The sequence below is a fragment of the Mercenaria mercenaria genome, chromosome 6 (assembly GCF_021730395.1).
Source record: "Mercenaria mercenaria strain notata chromosome 6, MADL_Memer_1, whole genome shotgun sequence".
Taxonomy (NCBI): domain Eukaryota; kingdom Metazoa; phylum Mollusca; class Bivalvia; order Venerida; family Veneridae; genus Mercenaria; species Mercenaria mercenaria.
The window spans coordinates 84,770,980-84,798,225 of record NC_069366.1 but is presented as its reverse complement, the minus strand read 5'-3'; the positions used below and the strand labels follow the sequence as shown (position 1 = coordinate 84,798,225).

General features: G+C 35.8%; 1 protein-coding gene across 3 annotated transcripts in view; it reads left to right on the top strand.

Moving 5' to 3' along the window:
• Positions 1-536: 536 nt before the first annotated feature.
• LOC123548349 (lysine--tRNA ligase-like) overlaps positions 537-27,246 on the top strand; it is a 47,519-nt gene continuing 20,809 nt past the window's right edge. The window contains exons 1-6 of one of the 3 annotated variants that reach the window (XM_053546511.1): positions 537-667; positions 15,900-16,324; positions 21,673-21,802; positions 24,009-24,174; positions 25,434-25,527; positions 26,742-26,824. In XM_053546511.1, coding sequence (XP_053402486.1) covers positions 16,128-16,324; positions 21,673-21,802; positions 24,009-24,174; positions 25,434-25,527; positions 26,742-26,824 — 670 coding nt within the window. In that variant the 5' untranslated portion in view covers positions 537-667; positions 15,900-16,127. Of the gene's footprint in view, positions 668-15,899; positions 16,325-20,885; positions 21,042-21,672; positions 21,803-24,008; positions 24,175-25,433; positions 25,528-26,741; positions 26,825-27,246 lie in introns of those variants that run through there. The other 2 variants (XM_053546512.1, XM_053546513.1) reach the window with 2 other exon arrangements.

Below are 27,246 nucleotides of genomic sequence, written 5' to 3'. Positions count from 1 at the left end.
ACATGTCAAGCATAGATCTGTCATGTGATCTGAGCAAAAAATTGCAAAGAAAATAAGGAAAATAGCTCTACAGAGCAAAAAAACTGAGGACTATTTGTATCCGCCATTATGTCATTTTTCTTTTTAGTGTCTGTATGCCTTTTGTGCTTTACCCATTACTGTGTCTGACGGAACAGGTGGATAACTATATGACAGACAGTTCCTAAATCCTACCTGGACTGAGCTGTTTTGAGTACTGCCTTCTGGCCTGTTTCGCTTTAATGCTCTGTCTATTGCAACTTTAGGCACTGAGTACAAGTGTTTTAGGTTTTGTTTTATATAAGTTTACAAGAGCACTTTTGTGTTTTACATGACATAGCTTCTGTTGGTGTTGTGTTTTTAAGTCATATCGATATATGTAACCAGCAGTTCAAGTTCAAGCTCCCATGTCGTATTCTAAGGCAGTTCCCTGTTTTCTTTTACCTCTCCAGATTATGATAGCATGGCAGGTGTACTCAAGGAAGAAATTGGTTTCATTTCAACTTTCCATACATGCAGGCAAACCCAAATCAGTTTAATAAACGGTTAAGTTACGGGACAAAACTGGTTTTATACAAAAATAGTCTCGATTTCAATTTGGCGCAACACGTGGGAAAATGGCTGACACCGGCGAAAAGTTAAGCAAGAAGTGAGAACCTTATGTATTTCCAAGTAACGATAAAACACCGTGTCATTTTTAACACTCAACTTGATATTTTTCAGTATCCCTGTCATACGTGCACATAGTTTACTTCAGATTATATTGTAATATCTTTGATACACCCCTTTGAAAGGCGATTATTCATGACCGAAAGTAAACTAAGATAAGAAAATATGATGCAATATTCTGATTCTATCCACATTCACTCAATGATTTATCTCGAGTTGCCCTATATTTGACATTTGATGACAGATCAAACTCGCAGTGTTTCATGGAAGTACTGTAATTTCACTCGCCTTCCAAAAGACTATTTTGAAGAATTTATGATTCCTAACTAGAGTAGTCATGGTAGTCCAAATAATTGTACTTGAGAGTTGAATATTGTTAATATTTTTTGACTTGTCGATACCAGCCTCCAAGTACAAACCAGAAAAGGAAAAGAATGTGATAGCACTGTCCCCTTCTTTGCGTAAATCAGGGGTGGATCTGGATACTTTTTAGCTGTCGCCAACACTTTTGCCATTTGGCAAAAGTTGGAGCCAAAGATGAGCCACTGGAGCCAACATTGATGCTGGTGCCAAAAGAAGATGAGAAACTTCAAAAAATAATTTTACCTGCATTATAAACTACAAGAACGAAAACAAATGCTAAAATTCAACTTCATTTATTTCAGTTCAATTTTCAAAACTACAAAATAACAAAACAAATTAAATAAAAAGCAAAGTTTAAAGAACATTTTAGTAAAACGAGTGTCTTACAAGTTCTTTTAATCATTTCTAAATAAAGTACAAACTGCACTATGAAAAAAGTCCCCTTTAAATTTTCATCTGAAATTGCCGCGTCCGAAACTCGTAAATTTATCGGGTGCACAATCGTACGCCGTGGAAGTTTTCGTGCATGTTTCGATTCTTTTGCTTTAAAAATGCCCAATTCTTGCAAGAACTTGTTCAGATTTATACTTCTATTCGATTTATTTATTAATGTTTTCGAAAACAATACCAAACTTCTCGATATTTTTACCGCAGTTCAGACGTCAGCAGAATCTGTTCCCGGGCAATTCATTTATAGAAATTGGCCGTGATTGAAATAATTTTGGATACAATTCATAATAAAATCAAGAAATAACATAAGATTGATACATTAAGGTCATGTTGAAGAATGTTTTAGTCTGCACTCGATAAAATTATCGGCTTTTTCACGCCGATTGAAAATTTTCAAAATGGCGGTGGCTTACAATATTGATAAATAACGCTACGATTGGTTGAAGTTTGACAGGCGAGTAGGCGGAGTTAACCAAGGATTTATCGATAATTGACATCTGTTAATAACTTTAATTGATTAAACTCGGCGATTCAGATTACGCCCGCAGGCGATAATTAACTTCACAGCGACTAGGTAGGATGATCCTTGGTGTCATTAAAAAATGTCTCGGCCCGATCTTTGCTTTGTGTTCGCCAGAAACTTTCGCCAACAGATCCAAATTAGGGCCAGAATTTGTAAATCGGGGCATTTGGCGCCATTGGCGACCGACAGCGCGACCTCTGTAAATAACACCCAACGGAATCCGTTGGGCGGGAATTGTGTTATAATAAAACGACGGATCAAACAAAGAAATACATACATAGAAAGCCTGTAATTTTTCCTTTCCAATGATGTATATATTATCTAGATTCCTTAAAAAACTTTCAAACTATGGCAGTTAAAAAAATTCACAGGTTTAAATCGCGTGTACTACATATTGGAAAATGGCCGATACAGGTAAACACATTACTACACGAAGCGTTTTCATTGGTCACGCCTCCGACCGCCATTACATGAAGACCATTGAAACGTTAAGAGGTTTAAATTTTTTACAACAGAAATTCTTGATAAATATGTCCTGTTCTTATGTTTTTTATTTACTATTTATGATTTAAAACAACAGGTAAGCTGTTAGGGTTAAAGAAAAATCGTGACTACTGATAAATCATAATTTCAATCAACCACAGTTTCCACCACTGTTTTGATTGTTTCTGGTTGAGACCTCTAGGTAGACTACATGAAATATCAAAATGTAAAATCGGTCTACCCGAGGTCTCATTATTTAGACTATAACTAGAGAAGATTGTGCTATTACAGAAAGTATCCCCCAGTTGAAAGCAGATATTTTTAGCTCACCTGTCACAAAGTGACAAGGTGAGCTTTTGTGATCGTGCGGTGTCCGTCGTCCGTCGTCCGTCCGTGCGTCCGTCCGTGCGTCCGTCCGTCCGTAAACTTTTGCTTGTGACCACTCTAGAGGTCACATTTTTCATGGGATCTTTATGAAAGTTGGTCAGAATGTTCATCTTGATGATATCTAGGTCAAGTTCGAAACTGGGTCACGTGCCGTCAAAAACTAGGTCAGTAGGTCTAAAAATAGAAAAACCTTGTGACCTCTCTAGAGGCCATATATTTCACAAGATCTTCATGAAAATTGGTCAGAATGTTCACCTTGATGATATCTAGGTCAAGTTCAAAACTGGGTCACGTTCCATCAAAAACTAGGTCAGTAGGTCTAAAAATAGAAAAACCTTGTGACCTCTCTAGAGGCCATATATTTCACAAGATCTTCATGAAAATTGGTCAGAATGTTCACCTTGATAATATCTAGGTCAAGTTCGAAACTGGGTCACGTGCCATCAAAAACTAGGTCAATAGGTCAAATAATAGAAAAACCTTGTGACCTCTCTAAAGGCCATATTTTTCATGGGATCTGTATGAAAGTTGGTCTGAATGTTCATCTTGATGATATCTAGGTCAAGTTCGAAACTGGGTCACGTGCGGTCAAAAACTAGGTCAGTAGGGCTAAAAATAGAAAAACCTTGTGACCTCTCTAGAGGCCATATATTTCATGAGATCTTCATGAAAATTGGTCAGAATGTTCATCTTGATGATATCTAGGTCAAGTTCGAAAGTGGGTCACGTGCCGTCAAAAACTAGGTCAGTAGGTCAAATAATAGAAAAACCTTGTGACCTCTCTAGAGGCCATATTTTTCATGGGATCTGTATGAAAGTTGGTCAGAATGTTCATCTTGATGATATCTAGGTCAAGTTTGAAAGTGGGTCACGTGCCATCAAAAACTAGGTCAGTAGGTCAAATAATAGAAAAACCTTGTGACCTCTCTAAAAGGCCATATTTTTCATGGGATCTGTATGAAAATTGGTCTGAATGTTCATCTTGATGATATCTAGGTCAAGTTCGAAACAGGGTCATGTGCGGTCAAAAACTAGGTCAGTAGATCTAAAAATAGAAAAACCTTGTGACCTCTCTAGAGGCCATACTTGTGAATGGATCTCCATAAAAATTGGTCAGAATGTTCACCTTGATGATATCTAGGTCAAGTTTGAAACTGGGTCATGTGCCTTAAAAAACTAGGTCAGTAGGTCAAATAATAAAAAAACCTTGTGACCTCTCTAGAGGCCATACTTTTCATGGGATCTGTATGAAAGTTGGTCTGAATGTTCATCTTGATGATATCTAGGTCAAGTTTGAAACTGGGTCAACTGCTATCAAAAACTAGGTCATTAGGTCTAAAATTATTAAAATCTTTTGACTTCTCTAGAGGCCATATTTTTCAATGGATCTTCATGAAAATTGATCTGAATATTCACCTTGATGATATCTAGGTCAGTTTCGAAACTGGGTCACGTGCGGTCAAAAACTAGGCCAGTAGGTATAAAAATAGAAAAACCTTGTGACCTCTCTAGTTCATGGAATCTGTTTGAAAGTTAGTCTGAATGTTCATCTTGATGATATCTAGGTCAAGTTCGAAACTGGGTCATGAGCGATCAAAAACTAGGTCAGTAGGTCTAAAAATAGAAAAACCTTGTGACCTCTCTAGAGGCCATATATTTCATGAGATCTTCATGAAAATTGCTCAGAATAATCACCTTGATGATATCTAGGTCAAGTTCAAAACTGGGTCACGTGCCATCAAAAACTAGGTCAGTAGGTCAAATAATAGAAAAACCTTGTGACCTCTCTAGAGGCCATATTTTCTTGGGATCTGTATGAAAGTTGGTCTGAATGTTCATCTTGATGATATCTAGATCAAGTTTGAAACTGGGTCACTTGCCTTCTAAAACTAGGTCAGTAGGTCAAATAATAGAAAAACCTTGTGACCTCTCTAAACGCCATATTTTTCAAGGGATCTGTATGAAAATTGGTCTGAATGTTCATCTTGATGATATCTAGGTCAGGTTCGAAACAGGGTCACGTGCGATCAAAAACTAGGTCAGTAGGTCAAATAATAGAAAAACCTTGTGACCTCTCTAGAGGCCATATTTTTCATGGGATCTGTATGAAAGTTGGTCTGAATGTTCATCTTGATGATATCTAGGTGAAGTTCGAAACTGGGTCACGTGCCCTCAAAAACTAGGTCAGTAGGTTAAATAATAGAAAAACCTTGTGACCTCTCTAAAGGCCATATTTTTCATGGGATCTGTATGAAAATTGGTCTGAATGTTCATCTTGATGATATCTAGGTCAAGTTCGAAACAGGGTCACGTGCGGTCAAAAACTAGGTCAGTAGGTCTAAAAATAGAAAAACCTTGTGACCTCTCTAGAGGCCATACTTATGTATGGATCTCCATAAAAATTGTTCAGAATGTTCATCTTGATGATATCTAGGTCAAGTTTGAAACTGGGTCACATGCCGTAAAAAACTAGGTCAATAGGTCAAATAATAGAAAAACCTTGTGACCTCTCTAGAGACCATATTTTTCAATTGATCTTCATGAAAATTGGTCAGAATTTTTATCTTGATAATATCTAGGTCAAGTTCAAAACTGGGTCACATGAGCTCAAAAACTAGGTCACTATGTCAAATAATAGAAAAAAACGACGTCAAACTCAAAACTGGGTCATGTGGGAAGAGGTGAGCGATTCAGGACCATCATGGTCCTCTTGTTTTTAAAGGTGGTCAATCACATTTAAACAACATTTAATGACATTTTTTACTTTTTGTATATTCTGGTAGAGAATTATTTAAGGAACAAAAAGACCAATTACATAGAGTTAGATTCCTATTTGAAATGTATATTTTATAATTTTTAGCTCGACTATTCGAAGAATAAGTAGAGCTATCCTACTCACCATGGCGTCTGCGTCAGCGCCGGCGTCACACCTTGGTTAAGTTTTTCGTACCAGTCCACATTTTGACAAAGTCTTTTGAGATAAAGCTTTGAAACTTTCAACACTTGTTTACCATCATCATGGCCAGTTATAGGCAAGAGCACATAACTCCATCAAGGATTTTGGCTGAATTATGGCCCCTTTTGACTTTGAAATCATGGTTAAATTTTTCGTACCAGTTCATATTTTGACAAAGTCTTTTAAGATAAAGCTTTGAAACTTTCAACACTTGTTTACCATCACCATGGCCAGTTATAGGCAAGAGTACATAACTCCATCAGGAATTTTGGCTGAATTATGGCCCCTTTCAACTTAGAAATCTTGGTTAAGTTTTTCGTACCAGTTCATATTTAGACAAAGTCTTTTGAGATAAAGCTTTGAAACTTTCAACACTTGTTTACCATCACCATGGCCAGTTATAGGCAAGAGTACGTAACTCCATCAGGGATTTTGGCTGAATTATGGCCCCTTTCGACTTAGAAATCTTGGTTAAGTTTTTCGTACCAGTTCATATTTAGACAAAGTCTTTTGAGATAAAGCTTTGAAACTTTCAACACTTGTTTACCATCACCATGTCCAGTTATACGCAAGAGCACATAACTCCATCAAGGATTTTGGCTGAATTATGGCCCTTTTTGACTTAGAAATCTGGGTTAATATTTCGTACCAGTTCATATTTTGACAAAGTCTTTTGAGATAAAGCTTTGAAACTTTCAACACCTGTTTACCATCACCATGTTCAGTTATAGGCAAGAGTACATAACTCCATCAAAGATTTTCGTACCAGTTCATATTTTTTGTAAAGTGTTTGACATTTGGCTTTTAAACTTTTATCGCTTGTTTAGTATAATAGTCTCTATCTGTAGGAAAGAGAACATAACTCTGTAATCTATTTTGGCTGAATTATGGCCCTTTTTGGACTTTGAAATTGGTTCTGTTTTCATACAAGTCCATGTTTTGTCAAAACTATTTGACATATGGCTTTTAAACTTTGAACACTTGTTTATCATTATGATTTCCATCTGTAGGCAAGAGTACATAACTATTTTGGCTGAATTATGGCCCTTTTTGGACTTTGGAATTGGCTCATATATTGCCATTTAGTGCAAGACTTATCGAAATCAAAGTAATACAGGAACATTGTTTGTCTAATCTATTTATTTCTTTTGTCTGAATATCCGTGGAAATATTTTGACCCCATTCTTCAATCAATTCTTCGAATAGTCGAGCGCGCTGTCATCAGACAGCTCTTGTTATAAAATTTTGTAATTACTCCCCTTTAATATGAAAGTATATAAAAAGCTGGGTATTTCTTTTTATTTCGATACAATGTCTAGTTTTACATTTGCATTTGATAGACATATCAACTATTGAACAATCTGAACCAAAATGCAAGTTTAAAAGCTGTGTGTAGCTTCTGAATTCATTTATTTCCAATCTATCTTGGTTGCGCAACCAAGATAGGCAAAGGGAGGTAATAATAATTTTTCAAACTTGCGTTTCTAATGAATTCCATCTAAATACATAATTTTTAATGCAAATACTTTACAAATATATTACAATATGTCTAATATTTATACATTTTCTTAGGCAAGGTATGTTTATCAAATTTATACTTATGATTAAATAACTCTATCTTGGTTGGGCAACCAGGATAGGAAAATGAAATTTTAAAAATACCTCCAGTGAAAATCTAATTTTTATTAAGTGTTAAGTGAACATAAATGAGTGTAAATGATCAGATGCTAAAGTTTCGAACAAATCCGTTACATGGCCAAAATCTGATTATCCACCTTTAAGAAAATGACCCCCTCTGATGAAGACATTTTACTGCCCCACTTACCACGGTTACCTCATACAGTAAGTGCCCCCTCTTCCTAAAAAAATCCCCCTCTCTATTTGGTCGCACCACCAGTATAGTACCAGCCTGTAGTCCAACTTATTTGACGTGATCTTAGGAAATAATGAGATATTTTTTTCATATGGGCAATATCTCCACTCGCGTCAAACACTCGAATGACCAAAATAGTTGAAGCAACTTCCGTTGAAATTTTCATCGCTGCCGACGCTTTACATGTTATAGGTTTAAATGTCGATTATTTCACGAATTGGCCATAAATTAAAATATAACTTACATGTATCGAAAAGGGGATTCAATTCCTCATTAATCTATGTTAAAATTATCAAATAATATCCAAAATTACGAATTTTCTGGTGATTTAAACCTTTGTATGTACTGTACACAGTCAACGTTTACCGTGTGTTTACATGCCATAACAATAACTTTACATGACTGTGTACTGTGATTTAATTTCCATTATTTTGGTCCTTCAAAGTTTTGACGTTTAGATTGCCCGTCACAAATATAAAACAATCTGAACGTCGAATTATTTTGACTATACCAGCCAGATGATTACCACTCTAGGATGGCAATCACTCCAACAGCGTACTAAAGCTGACAGCAAGCTTATCCTAGTGTACAGGATCACGCATTGTCTCGTGGACATACCTGCATCGGCATATTTCCACCCTGCCGCACTCTCAACTCGAGGTCGTTCCTTGAAGTACTATGTACCATTCTGTTGTACAGTACTACTCTGCCATTCCTCCTTTCCATCTGCCATTCGACTTTGGAATCGGCTTCTGGAAGAAGTTGCCATGTCCCAGACCTTAGACGCAGGACTCCAGGGCCTCCAACACTAGATGCACTTAATGATTTTATCGTTTTTAATCTGCACAATGCACCTCGCAGTCACCTTGTCTGTAGTTCACTAGGTGCGTCGATGCTCCAGAGTGGGCCCTGTACTTTATCCGGAAGAAGAAGAAATATGAGTATTTCCCGCTTTAATGCCAACCCTGTCTGGTCACTCCAAATAACCCCATTTAAAGACCCCCCACACACACACTCCTTCCCTCAAGACACCCCCAGTTCAAAAAACTACTACTTCGGGGGGATATTTTCTGGAATAGCCCATTTGCAGCAGTTTGAACATGATACTAGAAAAAAATTATTCCTTTTTGTCACAGTAAATTGATGTGTCAATGCTTAAGTTGGGGAAAATAGTATTTTTCCCCATTGCTAATAGTAATATTACCATTTGAAGTTATTTTTATTTCTTCTTGAGTCAGGACTGTAGCAATGAAACCTTAAACATTTGCAACACAAGGCAGTAAGCTAAGTAACCTTTGCCCTGCTAAATTTCTAAAATGGACTGGTCCACCATTCAGTTCGGGCACTACTTAATTATTATTCAAAGGGATGTTCATTGAAAAATTACTGCTTGAATAGCAAACAGTGCAGACCATGATCATGCACTGATGTGCAGACTGGTCTTGAACTGGCAAAATCACTTGCCACCAGCAGGCTAGATGTTAAACACATTTATGACGATAAATATAACAATTAATGAAAAATATCATTTTTTGAACAATCCCAATTTACAATTAATAAAAAAATATCATTTTTTGAACAATCCCAATTTACAATTAATAAAAAATATCATTTTTTGAACAATCCCAATTCAAACATTTCTTGACACATTTGTCCTAGTGAAGTCCCAGTCCCATTTACAGTTCACTTGGGGGGTTGTGGGGGGGGTGGTAAACACAGTGTTAGGAGAGTTGATGTTTACCAAACTGAAAGGATACAGCCTGCTTTGGTATTTATTGTCAAATTTACAAGATGTGACATGGCTGATAATTTTAGGGTACCCTGTCTCCACATACAGATTCTAACATTTTTCAAGTATGATACAAAATCAGGGGCCTGCTTCATAAAAATTCATTATTTTCATCTGAAGTTTCCGCCCAAGATTTTTTTGTTTCCGTTATTTGGTAGGTTATATCAGAAATTGGTGCAAAAATATGTCCCAGATCATTTCTATATGCACATGTTACATTATTTTTTTAAATTTGGTCCTTGGACACGCCCGGTAATCTCCAGAATCATAACCTTTCGGTTATGTATGAAAATGCTTCTGCTGTGATTTCCGGTTATGATGGTTTTCACGTAAAAACAGTGACACAGGTAAGGAATTCTTACGTTTTCCTTCTAATATTACTATAAATTAAAAATCAGCGAATGCTATTCGATGCACTATTGAACAATGATTATATACATACTAGATTTTCCGTGCAGCTACCAACTGTTTGCTTCCTGTCAACTTTAGAACTTGTATACATGATGACATTTTAGCGTTTCTGTGCCACCCATACCGCTTTTTGCTATTGTTTTCGAACATATACGTTTCCTTGTGGCAAATAGTCGGCGACAGTCGATCAATGTTTCACAAACGTTTCAATTTATACCCACAAAAATGTATGAGAGCGTTGTTTACGACGGAAATATTGTAGTTAATTAAGTGTTATGATTCGGTTGATGATGTTATGATTCTTCAAAGGGGGTTATGATTCTTCGTAAAACAATATCTGTCGAAACGGAATTTAACCACAAATGCTTGGATCGACACACAAACGCTGGTCCGATGACACGGGGACAGTGTTTTTTTCGGACGGAGAAGAGAATCGTGAAAGCTAGCTGGTCCGTTGGACCACAAAAAATGTTCAGGTTGTTAAAAAAAAAAACCCCAAAAACACCACTTTGGCTTTACTCTGTCATGTCTTTGAGCTGGGTTGAAAGTTTACCTGTTTGACATTGCAAGGTGACCTAAGTGAACTGTAGACATTTTCAAGTGTACAAAAATGTACTTCAGGTTAAGTTTTATGGATTTTCATTGTGTAGCTATAAGTTTGTGTCTTCTTTTCTTTTTCTTATATATATAAATGAAAATGAAAGACGTAGTTTAGTTTAATCATATTTTATTTTACATATTTTTAATAACAGCTCATATACACAGCATAAAGAAGTAAAGCAAAGACGACTGGGCAACAAGTCCTTAAAACATTAATGAATGCCTTCCTCTAAGATTTTAAACGGCAGTGACAGACATGCTGCAAACACATTGCAGCTGAGTGTCTTTTTCAATTCCACGTTCCTTAATTTTAGAACATATTTTTTAATATTTACGTTCTTTTTATCTTTTTTTTGTATATGTGGTACCTTAAAAAAAAAGTAATGACAATTGAAAATATTGAAATTTCCTACGATATAATTTCTAATATGAAAATTTAAAGCGCGACTTTATCGTAAAACAACTGAGATAATGGAAATGATATTAGCGACAACAAATAAGACATTCAATGTAGTTACGGTAATCTGCACATCCATGGCTTAATTTTGCTTTTCATGACAGAAATGATTTGGATTTCCTGCGGCACATATTGTTAAACGAAGAATCATAACCCCCTTTGAAGAATCATAACATCATCAACCGAATCATAACACCTTATAAACTGTAATATTTCCGTCGTAAACAACGCTCTCATACATTTTTGTGGGTATAAATTGAAACGTTTGTGTATAATTGATAGACTGACGCCGACTATTTGCCACAAGAAAACGTATGTGTTCGAAAACAATAGCAAAAAGCGGTATGGGTGGCACAGAAACGCTAAAATGTCATCATGTGTACAACTTCTAAAGTTGACAGGAAGCAAACAGTTAGTCACTGCACGGAAAATCTGGTATGTATGTAATCATTGTTCAATCGTGCATCGAATAGCATTCGCTGATTTTTAATTTTTAGTAATATTAGAAAGAAAACGTAAGAATTCCTTACCTGTGTCACTGTTTTTACGTGAAAACCATCATAACCGGAAATCACAGCAGAAGCATTTTCATACATAACCGAAAGGTTATGATTCTGGAGATTACCGGGCGTGTTGGAATGGTCGAAACAGTTGAAACAGGTAAATTTTATTTACCATCGCTTTGTGAAACAATGAACATAAGCCTTGTAGAGCTTTTGAGCGACCCTATTTTATCCCTTTACCACACAGAACAGAAGCCAGAGTAACCTCTTTTACATAACACTGATAAGTGATAATCAATAATCAATAATCGGTATATGGCTGATAAAGGTGACTGTCTTATCTGAACAGAGGTGTTGGCATTATTTTGTGATTACACACACCTATGTTAAAAATGTCATTATTTTAATATTTTCTGTAAGTTTGACATTATTTTTGTCAATATAAAGTTTATAGCAATTTAAATTCTCTTTCCGATGATACAAAATTTATTGTAGTTTCTCTTTGAGTTTCGAAGATATAAAGTGTTAAAGTACGGGAATATATTTTTTTAGGCATAAAATTCTGTTTTGGATTACTTTCACATTGAAATTCATATACAATTTCATTTTGATGTTTGAAAGTTTGATTTATAGTTAATAGACTTATCTTCCGAATCGGAATCGGTAAGTATTTATATAAAAAAACAACCCTCAAACTGAATAACACTACAAAAATAACGGATCGTAAAATTTCTGAAAGTGCAAAAAGATCGCTGAGATCGAGACTCGTAACCGACTACAATATTCTTGTGCTAAAAATTAAAATGTTTTTAAGATAATATTACGTAATATTTTGATGATCAAACGTCGGTACATCACGGGTGACTTCCGCTGCAATTAACTCTTGGGGTGTCATAAAATATTTGAAAGCCGCGGTCCTTCTGTTTTGATTAACACTTCCCGTTATGTAAGGCCATAAATTCCAAGCCATCGTATACACAAATTGTTGTTTAGGGGAAATCTGCATGTATCACGCGTGACCTTCATGACCTAACACATTTAAAAATACTTTGATGTTAAATGGTTGTTATTTTTAGAACGAGGAAAGCCCGCGAACCGGCCAGTTGCAAGCAGTTTTCTCGGTAATTTTCCATGACGTAGCGTCGTGCACATGTAGGAAAAAACCCCGGTGTCTTTCTTTGCAAAGTACTTGATAAATTTAAATAGTAACCACATGATCTTGTACGTAAATAATGATGACGAAATCCCATATTTTGAGTTAGTAAACATCCGGAATTTGTTTCTTTAGGAAAAGAACGAAAATAAAGCGATTGATTATGAGACACGGGATAAAACGATTCTGTTCAAATGGCCGTTAATCGGTATAATACGTTTCTATCGGGGAACCGATAGACTCGGGTCAATACGTTTCTGTTCGGTAATCGATAGATACGGTGATAAACGTATCGATGTGGTAAAGGGTTAAGACCAATTATACCTTACCCCCAGCAATATGCCGGGACCCACTTTGCCTTTGGCATCACAAGTTGACTTCATGGGGCAAGTTACATAACTAGCTTTTATTTTGTCAAGATTGTGTCCTTTTTAGCTCCACTATTCAGAGAATAGGGGTGCTATTCTACTCACCCCGGCGTCGGCGTGAGCTCTCTTGGTTAATGTTTTTCGGCAACGTTTGTTCTTTCAGGGCTCCAGAAAAGATGCGTATCAGTGTAAATTACGCTTTGAAATAATGCATATACGCATGTCTGATATTTTTTAAGCGTATAAAAACGTATATGAAATTACAGAAACTCATACAATGACTTTTTACTAGCGTAAACAAGATCTGAATCGTCTGGATGCTTTATGTAACAGAGTACGGTCGGCATTAATTCTCCTACATTGAACATACACACGCATTGAATGGTACTCTATAAACCTATGTTAAACTATTTTTTACACTCGATGCCTGCGTATATCAAATAGCTGGGAATTAATATTGATGGTACGGTAGTGTATTTTAAAGCGGTGTCGATTTAAAATATCAACTTCCGATTAGGAGTAAACAACAAAAATATCTCTTTCTAAGAATGTAAAAGTGAACAAACACTACGCATTCTTTAAACCAACAAAAATGATCCCCAAAACATAGCTAAAGGTATCTTGAATATTCTATTGGATTCGGTAGGGAGTGTGAAGCCAAAGCACGCCAAGGGAGAAAAAAGAAGCAAAAACTTAAGATGTTGAATTGAAACTGAACTGCAAAGAAATGCGTGGGTGTTACACCCAATAAATATGTTACAAACTGATTTCTGTTTTTTTTCCACATTTACAAATTTTCAGGAGTAAAATTACTCCCAGTCAATATCAGACTTATACATTTTACTCGTTCACAAAAAATATGACGAGTAAATACTCATAGGCCAAAAAAGTTATCTGGAGCCCTGTTCTTCTGTGTTACTATTGCTTATATCTTACTGTAACTTCACATTAACATTGTTCATCATGCAAACACAGGGTTTTTTTTCGGCCGTTTTTATAGCCGTTATTCGGCTATATTCCCAATGCCAAAAAGTATGTATTTTTCCCAAAATTAGTACAAAAATTCCCAATCTACATTCTGAAAAAAATTTCATCAAAATTGCACAAACATTGACCAAATTATGGACAATTTTGTAATGGCAGTATGTTAAAGAGGTTGTACAATGTGAAACAAGTGTATAAGAAAGTGCATAAACACATCTTTACTATATCCTATGGGACTTAAAAGTCAAACATTTCCCAATTTGGAACATTTATGCGTCAAAATTCCCAATTTTGGGGGTATAGGCTATGTTCCCAAATTAGCTAGAAAAAACCCTGAAACAAAGTATGTGCTGGGGTTGGGCCCATTATACCCAAGGTCAAGGTCACCAAGGTGTTATACTTTGGTTATTTTAAAGGTTTAAAGTTTTTGGCAACCTTTGTTTTTCTGTCATATCTTTGTCACTATTGCTTATATCTTACTGTAACTTCACATAAACATTGTCCAGCATACAAAGTATGTGCAGGGGCTGGGCCCATTATACATAAGGTCAAGGTCACCAAGGTGTTATACTTAGATTATTTCTTCGGCAACCTTTGTTTTTGTCATATCTTTGTTACTATTGCTTATATCTTACTGTAACTTCACATGAACATTGTCCAGCATACAAACAATGTGCAGGGGCTGGGCCCATTATATCCAAGGTTAAGGTCAAGTTATATTTGGAATTATTTTCATGTTAAATTTTTTTCGAAAGCTTTGTTTATAGACATATCTTAAAAGATAATGAAATTAAAAATATTTCTTTATAATCATCATCTGCATGACTGTGTGGTTACACTCCCCATCATTCTAATTGTATTTTTGAAAGAATTATGCCAAAATATTTTGGCAATCTTTACATTCTGGATATAACGTTAGTACAATATAAGATAATGACTTGGTGTATCTTCCTTTTAAATAGAGGTCTCTTATTGAGACATAAATTTATTTTACTGTCAAATTGCTGAATAGTGGAGTGCGCTGTCTTACAGACAGCTCTTATTTAAAATTTCAGGTTAAAACTTCTGCATGTAAAAAGGTTTCTTCAAAAACTAGTAGGTCAGATGCTTTTAAACTTTACATAAATTTGTCATTTGCAAACATGTATCTTGGGGATTACTTGACAGAATGTTTTAAGATTCTCTGTATGTTTTTTTAGCTTGTCCGATTTTTGAAAAAAAATCTACATGTGTGAGGTATTGTTGTCACTCGATCGTCTCCGTTGGTTAAAATTTTTGTTTAAGTCCACCTTTTCTAAAAAACTATGAGCTACAGCTTTGAAACTTTGCACACTTGTTAATCATGATAAGAAGACTATGTAGGCCAAGAACTATAACTCTGATTTGCATTTTGTCAAAATTATGGCCCTTTTGTACTTAGATTTTAGAAAAATTGAGCTTTTGGTTAAATTTAGAATTTAGAAAATTTGAGTTTCTTGGTTAAATTTTTATTTAGGTCACTTTTCTCAAAAACTATAAGAGCTACATCTTTGAGACTTTGCACACTTGTTTATAATCATTTGGGGACAATGTAGACTTAAGAACCATAACTCTGATTTGCATCTTGTCAGAATTATGGCCTTTTTGTACTTAGAAAATCTGAACTATAACTCTTATCTTACAATCATATTGTCCAGCTATTGCAGACGAGCGTTGGCACCCACAGGCAGTGCTCATGTTTTTACGTTATCATAATTTATGGGATGACCTCAAATGGCAAGTTTTAAAACGCTGGCTGACAATGTGGCATAATTATGCCCCTTTTTTTAACTTGGACTATTTCGCTAAGCTTTTGCATGTAAGCTTGTATTAAGTGGAAGGGCTTCAAATAGTCAAGCATTCTGTTATTAGACAGCTCTTGTTATATTTTTAGCTGTAATAAAAGCTGGCATGCACACTGCCCATTTTACTTGTGGGAGGTGTGAGGCAGTATGAAGAGAAAATAGATTAAGGATTTTCGTGAAACACCTTCCTCTTAAGTTCAGATTTTGTGAAACGAGTCTATAACTTTGTTTTGGTCCGAATCTTTTGTACTGAAAAGCTAGCAGCTAAGCCTTGTGACAGATACAGACATTTCATGTAGGCAGTTTTATACCAAAGTATGTCAGCATTTAAAGCGTGGCAAAGATTATTTAAAGTGTTGGACACTATAACATCAAAACAAGTGAAATATTTCCACCATAAAACAACTGGATTAAATGCAGCAGCAGTCAGCGCACAAGATGTTTATAGGCTGGCACCTGGGAACCAGTGTCGTACTTTGCATTCAACTCCATTTGCTCTTAAAAATGAGTCCAGGTATGGTATATATTCACTGCATTGGTTCTTGATGTTGAAATGAATTGTGTTGCTTACCTTGAGATTCACACATTTTCAAATTTGCTATCATAGTCATTAGTGCAGGATAAAATTGATAAAATAATTGGTTGAATTTGAAAGTAGAGTTTTTTTGTTTGCATACTGACCAATAAAAACAAGAGGACCATGATGATCCTGAATCGCTCACCTCTTCCCACATGACCCAGTTTTGAGTATGACGTCGTTTTTTCTATTATTTGACATAGTGACCTAGTTTTTGAGCTCATGTGACCCAGTTTTAAATTTGACCTAGATATTATCAAGATAAAAATTCTGACCAATTTTCATGAAGATCCGTTGAAAAATATGGTCTCTAGAGAGGTCACAAGGTTTTTCTATTATTTGACCTAGTTTTCGAAGGTACGTGACCCTGTTTTGAAAGTTACCTAGATATCATCAAGATGAACATTCAGACCAACTTTCATGAAGATCTCATGAAAAATATGGCCTCTAGAGAGGTCACAAGGTTTTTCTATTTTTATACCTACTGGCCTAGTTTTTGACCGCACGTGACCCAGTTTCGAAACTGACCTAGATATCATCAAGGTGAACATTCAGATCAATTTTCATGAAGATCAATTGAAAAATATGGCCTCTAGAGAGGTCATAAGATTTTAATAATTTTAGACCTACTGACCTAGTTTTTGATCGCAGTTGACCCATTTTCAAACTTGACCTACTGTATAACTCCGTATTAACGCCCCCCCTCTAATTAACGCCCCCCACTCCCCCCCCATGTTTTTTGGGGAAAATGAAAAAATCTTACCTTCAAAAATTGGTCCTAGATCCAACACAATAATATCCAGATAATAACAATTCCATAACAATACAAATGAATTTCAAAAAAAAACACACTTTATTAACACAAACTTTTAAACACGTCAACAGGCATGGCACAAATAAATCTACTGTGTGTATTAAAGTACTGAATATGCCACGCTATAAACGCTACAGTATTGATCGAATTTAACTCGGATGATGTCACTCAGCGCGCGACTTTACACAGATTCCCAGTACGATTACGTATCGGGTTATGTCAGTGCATGAATTGGTATGAATAGGGGGGCGTTTATACGAGTTACTGACATTGTTCGGATCAAATTTTTCGTAAAATGCATTGCCCCCGGGGGCGTTTAAACGGGGTTATACGGTAGATATCATCAAGATGAACATTCAGACTAACTTTCATACAGATCCCATGAAAAGTATGGCCTCAAGAGAGGCAGCCCTTTTTTTGTAAATTTGGGGGAGGGTACCAGGTCCCTTTTGGAGGGGAAATTTACGTCGCGAAATCATTGTTTGGAGGAATATATTTGCTGAAAAGTTGTTAAAATCAGGACTGAAAATCAAAACTAATTTCATTTTTTTTGCATGGGGAATTTTTGGCCAAGGTGGGGAAAAAAGTATACTTTTTAGATTGGGGAATGGGGCCGAATTTCGGCCCTAAAATCAGCATAAAAAAAGGCCTGAGAGAGGTCACAAGGTTTTTTTTATTATTTGACCTACTGACCTAGTTTTTTAAGGCACGTGACCCAGTTTCAAACTTGACCTAGATATCATCAAGATGAACATTCTGACCAATCTTTATGGAGATCCATTCACAAGTATGGCCTCTAGAGAGGTCACAAGATTTTTCTATTTTTAGACCTACTGACCTAGTTTTTGACCGCACATGATCCTGTTTCGAACTTGACCTAGATATCATCAAGATGAACATTCAGACCAATTTTCATGAAGATCTTGTGAAAAATATGGCCTTTAGAGAGGTCACAATGTTTTTCTGTTATTTGACCTACTGACCTAGTTTTTGATGGCACATGACCTACTTTCGAACTTGACCTAGATATCATCAAGATGAACATTCTGACCAGCTTTCATACAGACCCCATGAAAAATATGGCTTCTAGAGAGGTCACAAGGTTTTTCTATTATTTGACCTACTGACCTAGTTTTTGACAGTAGGTGACCCACTTTCAAAAATGACCTAGATATCATCAAGGTGAACAATCTGACCAATTTTCATGAAGATCTCATGAAATATATGGCCTCTAGAGAGGTCACAAGGTTTTTCTATTTTTAGACCTACTGACCTAGTTTTTGACCGCATGTGACCCAGTTTCGAATCTGACCTAGGTATTATCAAGATGAACATTCAGACCAACTTTCATACAGATCCCATGAAAAATATGGCCTTTAGAGAAGTCACAAGGTTTTTCCATTATTTGACGTACTGACCTAGTTTTTGAAGGCACGTGACCCAGTTTCAAACTTGACCTAGATATCATCAAGGTGAACGTTCTGACCAATTTTCATGAAGATCTTATGAAATATATGGCCTCTAGAGAGGTCACAAGGTTTTTCTATTTTTAGACCTACTGACCTAGTTTTTGAGGGCACGTGACCAAGTTTCGAACTTAACTTAGATATCATCAAGATGAACATTCTGACCAATTTTCATGAAGATCTTGTGAAATATATGGCCTCAAGAGAGGTCACAAGGTTTTTCTATGTTTAGATCTACTGACCTAGTTTTTGATGGCACGTGACCCAGTTTCGAACTTGACCTAGATATCATCAAGTTGAACATTCTGACCAATTTTCATGAAGATCTTGTGAAATATATGGCCTCTAGAGAGGTCACAAGGTTTTTCTATTTTTAGACCTACTGACCTAGTTTTTGATGGCACCTGACCCAGTTTCAAACTTGACCTAGATATCATCAAGATGAACATTCTGACCAATTTTCATGAAGATCTTATGTAATACATGGCCTCTAGAGAGGTCACAAGGTTTTTCTATTTTTAGACCTACTGACCTAGTTTCTGAAGGCACTTGACCCAGTTTCGAACTTGACCTAGATATCATCAAGATGAACATTCTGACCAACTTTCATAAAGATCCCATGAAAAATGTGACCTCTAGAGTGGTCACAAGCAAAAGTTTACGGACGCATGCACGCACGCGCGGACGGACGGACGACGGACACCGCGCGATCACAAAAGCTCACCTTGTCACTCTGTGACAGGTGAGCTAACAACAAAAAAACTATACAAATTTAAATTGCACAGGGTAATTGAACATTGTATGGTTCAATTCCAATTAATTTATTGAAACTCATACTAAAATTTCTATATTGAGATATTACATATACGTCAATGTACGTCAGATAAATTGTTAAAAATATTATATTACTTCCTGGTTGAACCTTGCAAGTTTTATACTGAGAACCATGCAGTGTTTATATCCTTGCCGTGAGACAATCGGAGTGAGCATTTGATCAGCATGGGCATTTATATAATCTACTGTAGGTGGCCACATCACAAGGAGTTCTTTTTTTTAAGATAAAACAAGTTAAATTCTGTATGAGAGATTTGTCCTCTTGCACTAGGTATGTAAAAACCAGAATTGAGAAAATTGGCAACTTCAGCTTGGTATACATATGCTCAATTGATCTTGCATGTGCATTACAATAGGCTGTGCAGTGGGCTTTTCAAATTTAGTGTATTGTAAATAATATGCAGTCTTTGATCACTACCTGTCTGAATGATCTTAAATGCCGAAAAAAGATTTCTGAATGATTTAATGCCAAAATAAGATTTCCTTTACAATCTCGCAAAGGAGGTCCGTTTAAAATATCTCTTTGTAAAAGAAAATGAGCAAACATCTTGGCTACTATAACAAGTTTTGTTCAAATTATCCCAGTTTGTCGAAAACTTGGCCAGTCAAGGAATCAGTCAATTCTTCATATATCATTATATGAGTACAGTATTTCGAGTAACTTGAAAAATCTTGTCTGAAAATGCTGCCCAATTTCAAAATAATTTCACAGATATTTTCAGTGTGTGATCCTCTACCAAAATTGTTGAGGCAATCTGTGGAACTCAAGTGAGCGATCTAGGGCAATCTTGTCTCTCTTGTTACAAATTAGAGAAAAAGGCTTTTCATGCCCTGGACAGTGTCTATAAGTTGGTTTGTCTGTCAGGAACACTACATTTCTTAGCTTTTGTTCAGTGGATTGCAATGAAACTGTACACAAATTTTATGCGTGACCGTGACGGATTGGTACATTACTCATGAGGGCCCCTTTTGTACACTCAAGAGTGAAGGCCACAGACGAGGGCACTTGCAATAGGGTTACGGTAATTTACATGGTTTAAAAATCAAATGGTTATTAAAAGTTTAACCACTACTACCAGTAATTACAAAACCCATGTTACAACCTAGTCTTAAAGTTTCCTTATTGGGTTAGATAAAATTATGTAGGGGAGCAGGGAGCAAATATGTTTCTCAAACATGTTTCTTGTTATCAGTTCTGATGAAATTGACTTGCTGATAAATTTATATCTAAAATATTTCGGTGAGTAATTGATCAAATGACCTGTTATTGAACAACCCCCAGTTAAAAATATATTGCATAACATGAAATCATTTTTTTGTTCTAATTCCACGAAGTGCTGATCATGTTATGAAAGCATGATATTACAATAGCAATCAGTATTACAATAGCAATCAGTTGAAGCCCAGGGTTTAAAATATGTTAAACAGTCAAGATTTTCTCATTCTTCAGAAAAACCCTACAGTTACACATTATACAGTGTTCTGATTTCTTGTAATTTTAATAAGGGAGGATGGCGGAAAGTGATGAAACCAGCAAAAAGTAAAAGAATTTTCTTAAATATTTTATTTTTTATAGATTTTTCTTTTACATACTAAGCATAAATTTTGAATTAAACTGGTACAAGAAATTGTTTAATATCAGTTGACTAATTATAATGTGTATTTACTAAGACAATGGTTTGTTAAAAAAAATATACCAGCACAGAAAATATGAAACAGCACTCCTGCTTAAGGCCATTAAAATTTTGTACCCAATGATTGTGCAACTTTAACTTTATTTGCAAGATATCAGATTCTGGAGTTATTTAAAAAAAGAAAAAGTTAGACTGAGTTTGGGTGGTTAAAATTTCCGGTTGGATGAAAATAATTTGAGAATACTATAAAATGAGATATTTTAGTGAGATAAAAAATTACTAGTAGCTGTTATAATGCTTTGATTTGTTTTGCATGAAAGAATAGTCAAGCTGTATATGTAATGTGAAATAGGGACATTTAAAATAGTAACAATAGTAGTATTTTTACAGATGTTTAATTTTGAGACTTTGGACAGTGAATATATGGAAAATAAATCTTGTACAACCATGTCTGATTTTATTGTAGTGCTGTGCCATTAAGATTTGTCATTTCACCATTGAGGTTTATGATTTCACCATTGATGTATGATATTTCAGTGAGTTGAAGAGGAGGCTGAAGGAGGAGAAGAAAGCGAAGGAGAAGGCAGAGAAGTTAGCGGCAGCACAACAGCAGGCACAGAATGAAGGCAAGACAGAGAAAATTAAGGAAGAGGACATTGATCCTAATGTAAGTAGCAGCAGTAGATATCTTTATTGTTTTCTTTATAATAGCAGCCTGCTTCATTAGCTCAACTCACAGTGTAAAAGACTTTAAATAAGTGATCTAGAACTCAAATCACGGTCGTAGTGCCTGTTATACACAGTGTCAGATTGATGTAAACAATTCATTGCATCCGAGGGTGTTTGTCATTCACCTCTGATTCATCAAGTTGTCTGGTAATGTCAGTAAGTTGTCAAGTGTTCATAAGGGGAAGTTGTCTGTTGATAACTTGCAGAGTGTTCATGTGAGGAAGTTGTCATTTGATGTCAGTAACTTGCAAAATGATCATGTGGGGAAGTTGTCTGCTAATATCGGTAACTTGCTAAGTATCCATGTAGGGTGTCATCTGCTAATTATGTCAGAAACTTGTCGATCCTAACCTATTAAATGCTGGTAAGAAACCCATGAACACAGGGTAGGTTAACTGTAATTAATTGTTGAGTGGCAGGTATTTGTTTTTAGCTGCTCAGGTGAGTTATTGTGATCGCTCTATGTCCGGCGTCTGTCTGTCTGTCGTCTGTCAACATTTAGCTTGTGTATGCGATAGAGGCTGTATTTTTCAATTGATCTTCATGAAATTTGGTCAGAATGATTACCTTGATGAAATCTAGGTCAAGTTCGAAAATGGGTCATCTGTTTGCAATAGGGACTGCATTTTACACGGGATCTTCATGAAATTTGATCAGAATGTTTGTCTGGATGAAGTCTAGGTCAAGTTCGAATGTGGGTCATCTGGGATCAAAAACTAGGCCATCCAGTCAAATCAAAGAAAAACCTTGTGTACGCAATAGTGGCTGCATTTTACACTGGATATTCGTAAAATTTAGTCAGAATGGTTGTCTTGATGAAGTCTAGGTCAGATTCGAATATGGGTAATCTGGGGTCAAAAACTATGTCGCTAGGTCAAATCAAAGAAAAACCTTGTGTATGCAATAGGGACTGCATTTTACACTGGATCTTCATGAAATTTGATCAAAATGTTTGTCTGGATGAAATCTAGGTCAGGTTCGAATATGGGTCATCTGGGGTCAAAAACTAGGTCACCCGGTCAAATCAAAGAAACAACTTGCATATGCGATAGAGGCAGTATTTTTCAATTGATCTTCATGAAATTTGGTCAGAATAATTGTCTTGATGAAATCTAGGTCAAGTTTGAATATGGGTCATCTGGGGTCAAAAACTAGGTCACCCGGTCAAATCAAAGGAAAACCTTATTTATGCAATAGGGACTGCATTTTACACCGGATCATCATGAAATTTGATCAGAATGTTTGTCTGGTTAAAATCTAGGTCAAGTTCGAATATGGGTCATCTAGGATCAAAAACTAACTCACCCAGTCAAATCAAAGAAAAACCTTGTGTATGCAATAGTGGCTCCATTTTACACTGGATATTCATGAATATTGATCAGAATGTTTGTCTTGATGAAATCTAGGTGGAGTACAAATAGGGGTCATCTGGGGTCAAAAACTAGGTCACCCAGTAAAATCAAAGAAAAACTTTGTGAATGCAATAGGGGCTACATTTTAGGCAGGATATTCGTGAAATTTGATGAAAATGTTTGCTTTGATGAAATTTAGGTCAAGTTCAAATATGGGTCCTGTTGGGTCAAAAACTAGGTCACCTTGTCAAAATTCAAATCAAAGAATAACCTTGTGTATGCAATAGGGGCTGCATTTTTCAGTGATCTTCATGAAATTTGATCAGAATGTTTGTCTTGATGAAAACTAGGTCGAGTTCAGATATGGGTCATGTTGGGTCAAAAACTAGGTCACCTGGTCATATCAAAGAAAAACCTTGCCTATGCAAAAGGGGTCGCATTTAAAATAGGATATTCATTAAATTTGATCAAGCTGTTCTCAGGTGAGCGACCTAGGACCATTTGGTCCATTTGTTTGATATCTTTAGCTATTGTAATTGTCATCAATAGCAGTGCATAATTCTTACTGGTTTCTAAGCTTTTTCATAGTTTTGACATTATCTTGGTATTTCAAAACATTCTGTAAATGACACACTGTGATACACATCTTGATTCCATTAATAGATAACGCTATGTAAATATTGTGTTACATAAGAGTTGCTTTGAAAACACATAATTATATACCTAAAATTATATATTAGTTTAGCAGAGTCTTTAATTGGTCTTACTAAATTTTCTGTTTAAATTTTGCAGGAATATTTTAAATTGCGATCAAGAGCTGTTGCCAATATGAAAGCAACCAACGACAACCCATATCCACACAAGTTTCATGTAGGAATGTCACTGGTTGAGTATATAGAAAAGTACAACAATATAAGTGATGGAACCATCCAAGAAGATACTACAGTTAGTGTTTCTGGTAAGCTAATGTTCTTCTTGGAACATAAAAGGTCCAGCATGACAGTTTGACCAAATTTCGCTGTTAATTATACAGATATAAATTGTTCTGTTTTAGGAAAGAGTCAGTAAGCAAACTGATAGTAAACTGCTTACTGGGCCTTAAAAATGAAACTATTGGTTAAGAGTAACATTTGCAAAATTTGACGGTAGGTCTGTTTTTAAGCGCAGCTCACCTGAGCACAAAGACTTGAGAGAGAGCTCATTGTGAGCTTTTCGGATTGTTTGATGTTTCTTTAACCCTTACCATGCTAAATTTCAATAATGGACTGGTCCATTTTCCATTTTTGGGCAGTACCATTTATCATTTAAAGGGGTGTTTACTGAAAATTTACTGACTGAATAGCGAACAGTGTAGACCATGATCCGACTGCACGGATGTGCAGGCTGATCTTGGTCTACACTGGTCGCAAAGGCAGAATCAAACGTGTCCAGCATGGTAAGGGTTAAAGAAAATCTTCTAAACCATTTTCAGCCAAATTTCAAAGGAATATTGTTCGAGTGAACCCATTTCAGATGTCTTCAAGTCTTGGTCAGAATTCTGGTTGTATTGCCATGCAGCCAGAAGGAAATGAATTTAAAAGTCTTCTCAGAAACCACTTTCCAGATTTTGAAATAATTTCACAAAAATGTTCCTTTGGTGACCCAAAATTTCTTTAAAATATTCTATTTGGTTAAAGAATCATGGCTGCCAGTTTTCACTGTGTGGCTAGTTGGAACACTTCTAAGATCCTCTTCTCTAAAACTACTTGCCCAGTTTCAAAATATTACACCCCAACCCCTCATTATGTCTCCCACCACACAGTGGTGTGGGAGACATTGATTTACTCCTGTCTGTGTGTGTGTGTGTCTGTCAGTCTGTCTGTCACTCTGCCACAAAGCTTGTCCGCACTCTTAAGTCGAACATTTCTCATCTGATCTCGCACCAAACTTGAACAAAATGTGTTTGCCAATAAGTCCTCGGTCAAGTTCGATAACTAGCCAAATCGGACTTCGGAATTATGGCCCTTGAAACTTGTTTTTGATAATCAAAGCACTCAAAGTCTGATAAGGCAGTTGAGGTCTTTGTGCATGGTTGATTCATATACTACTATTCAGATGATTAGGCAATTGTGGGAGACATGCGCTTTTCTCAAAAGCATCTCTAGTTACTTTTAAAGTGATTTATATTAAGATTATTACTATTCAGCACATTTACTGAGAAGTCTTTATTTTACACAGGTAGAATACATTCTAGAAGAGAAAGCGGTGCAAAGTTGCTGTTTTATGATCTTCGAGCAGAAGCCGTCAAAATACAGATTATGGCAAATGCAAAGTAAGAGCTTGATATTTCTGAGTATTTGAGCTGTCACAAAAAGTTGAAATACTTAATTATCTTTGTAGATATTTCACACATTTTCAAATTTCATTTATGTTTTGAATAACATCTGTCCTGTCTAAGTAATTTGTATTGCGAAAAAAATGTGAACATGTACTCACATTTTATGTGTGTTTGATTTATACAGCATTGATATTTCTGAGATGAGAGCGACTGTGTCTTGTGTAATAATGAGAAGCTTCCTATATAATATAGCCTAGGGATTTTTTCCCTTCATAAAGTTACCCTGGTAAACTTAAGTTTGTCCCCAGCTGAAAATTGTATGAAAATTTCCACAAGTAGACAGCAAAAATTTCCCAATTTCAGTTTACAGAACATATACGAAAAGTAATGTTGAATCTGAAAATTGCGCCTAAAAATCATATTAAAAGAATTATCACTTAAAGAGAAGTTTTATTAAAACATTCAAAAGCTACCAAATTATTACTCACTGCTGATGAGACTCCAGGGTGCGCACTACTAATACTGTTACACTTTTCGACAGTGCAGTTGATCAAATCGAGTCATTTACATTATGATTGTTAACGTATGATTAACTGGATGGAATAATTTGTGGCTATCAATATTAAGATGCAGATGCATCTTTTTGGTGTTATTGAAACAACATATGTTAAAATTGTTACATTTATTGAAAAGTAGTTTATGCACAATTTGCCCACAAAAACCCACAGGGATCTAAGTTCTGTATGTCTCAGGTCAGATTTCTTTAAAAATATCTTCTAATTTATTATGATCTTGCACAACAAAACATCAAGGCTATTAGCAGGTCTACAATTGCTGCCCTCACTCGCATCTTGTTACAGTGTATCAGTTCTTTCAATCATTTTTCCCCATAATCCTTATTAAAGGATGCATTTTCTTCCCATTTTTGCGGAAATGATGCCATCCGCAAAGTTTGAAGAAAAAATCCCTGTAGCCTTCTTACAATTGCCATTTGAAATTGTTTAATGTTTATATGGTGAAATTTATCTTATATCAGCCTAATTCCACTTGAAAATGATTGGCATATAGTGGTGATTATTTTTAGAATAAAGGCTAGGCAATGCAATATTTTACAGGCAGCAATAGTGTTTTACTGTGTTCAGGTCACCTCATGTAAACAGTGTTAAGATACTCATTCATTGGATAAAAGCTAACTGTACTACTTGTAGATATTATGGATCAGAAGATGACTTTGCCAACATGATAGAGAAAGTGAAGAGAGGAGATATTGTTGGGGTTGAGGGAATGCCAGGTAAATTTGTATAACAGTTTTTTGAAGAGTGGAGATATTGTTGGAGCCTGCCAACTTAACTCAATACGGAGAGAACAGATTTTTGGATCTTGTGTCTCCCGGGAAAACTGTGGCGATTTGATAAAAGACATTGTGTCAGAAGTCAGTTTGTCTTTCACCTCTGATTCATTTTGAGATGTTGGCAGTTATTTGTGAAGAACTGGTTAGAACAGATTCAAGGAACACTGATTAGGTTAACTGCTTGATGTTACATAACTGAAATTCTGTTTAAAAGTGGCACTAAACCCATTACAAACAAAAAAAGATATTGTTTGGTTAAGGGAATACCTTGTGGGACGGTGAAGAGGTGAGATACTTTTAGCGTTAAGGGAATGTTGCAACATTCCTGCCTTTCAAGATTCTTAAACAAATGTTGAAAATCT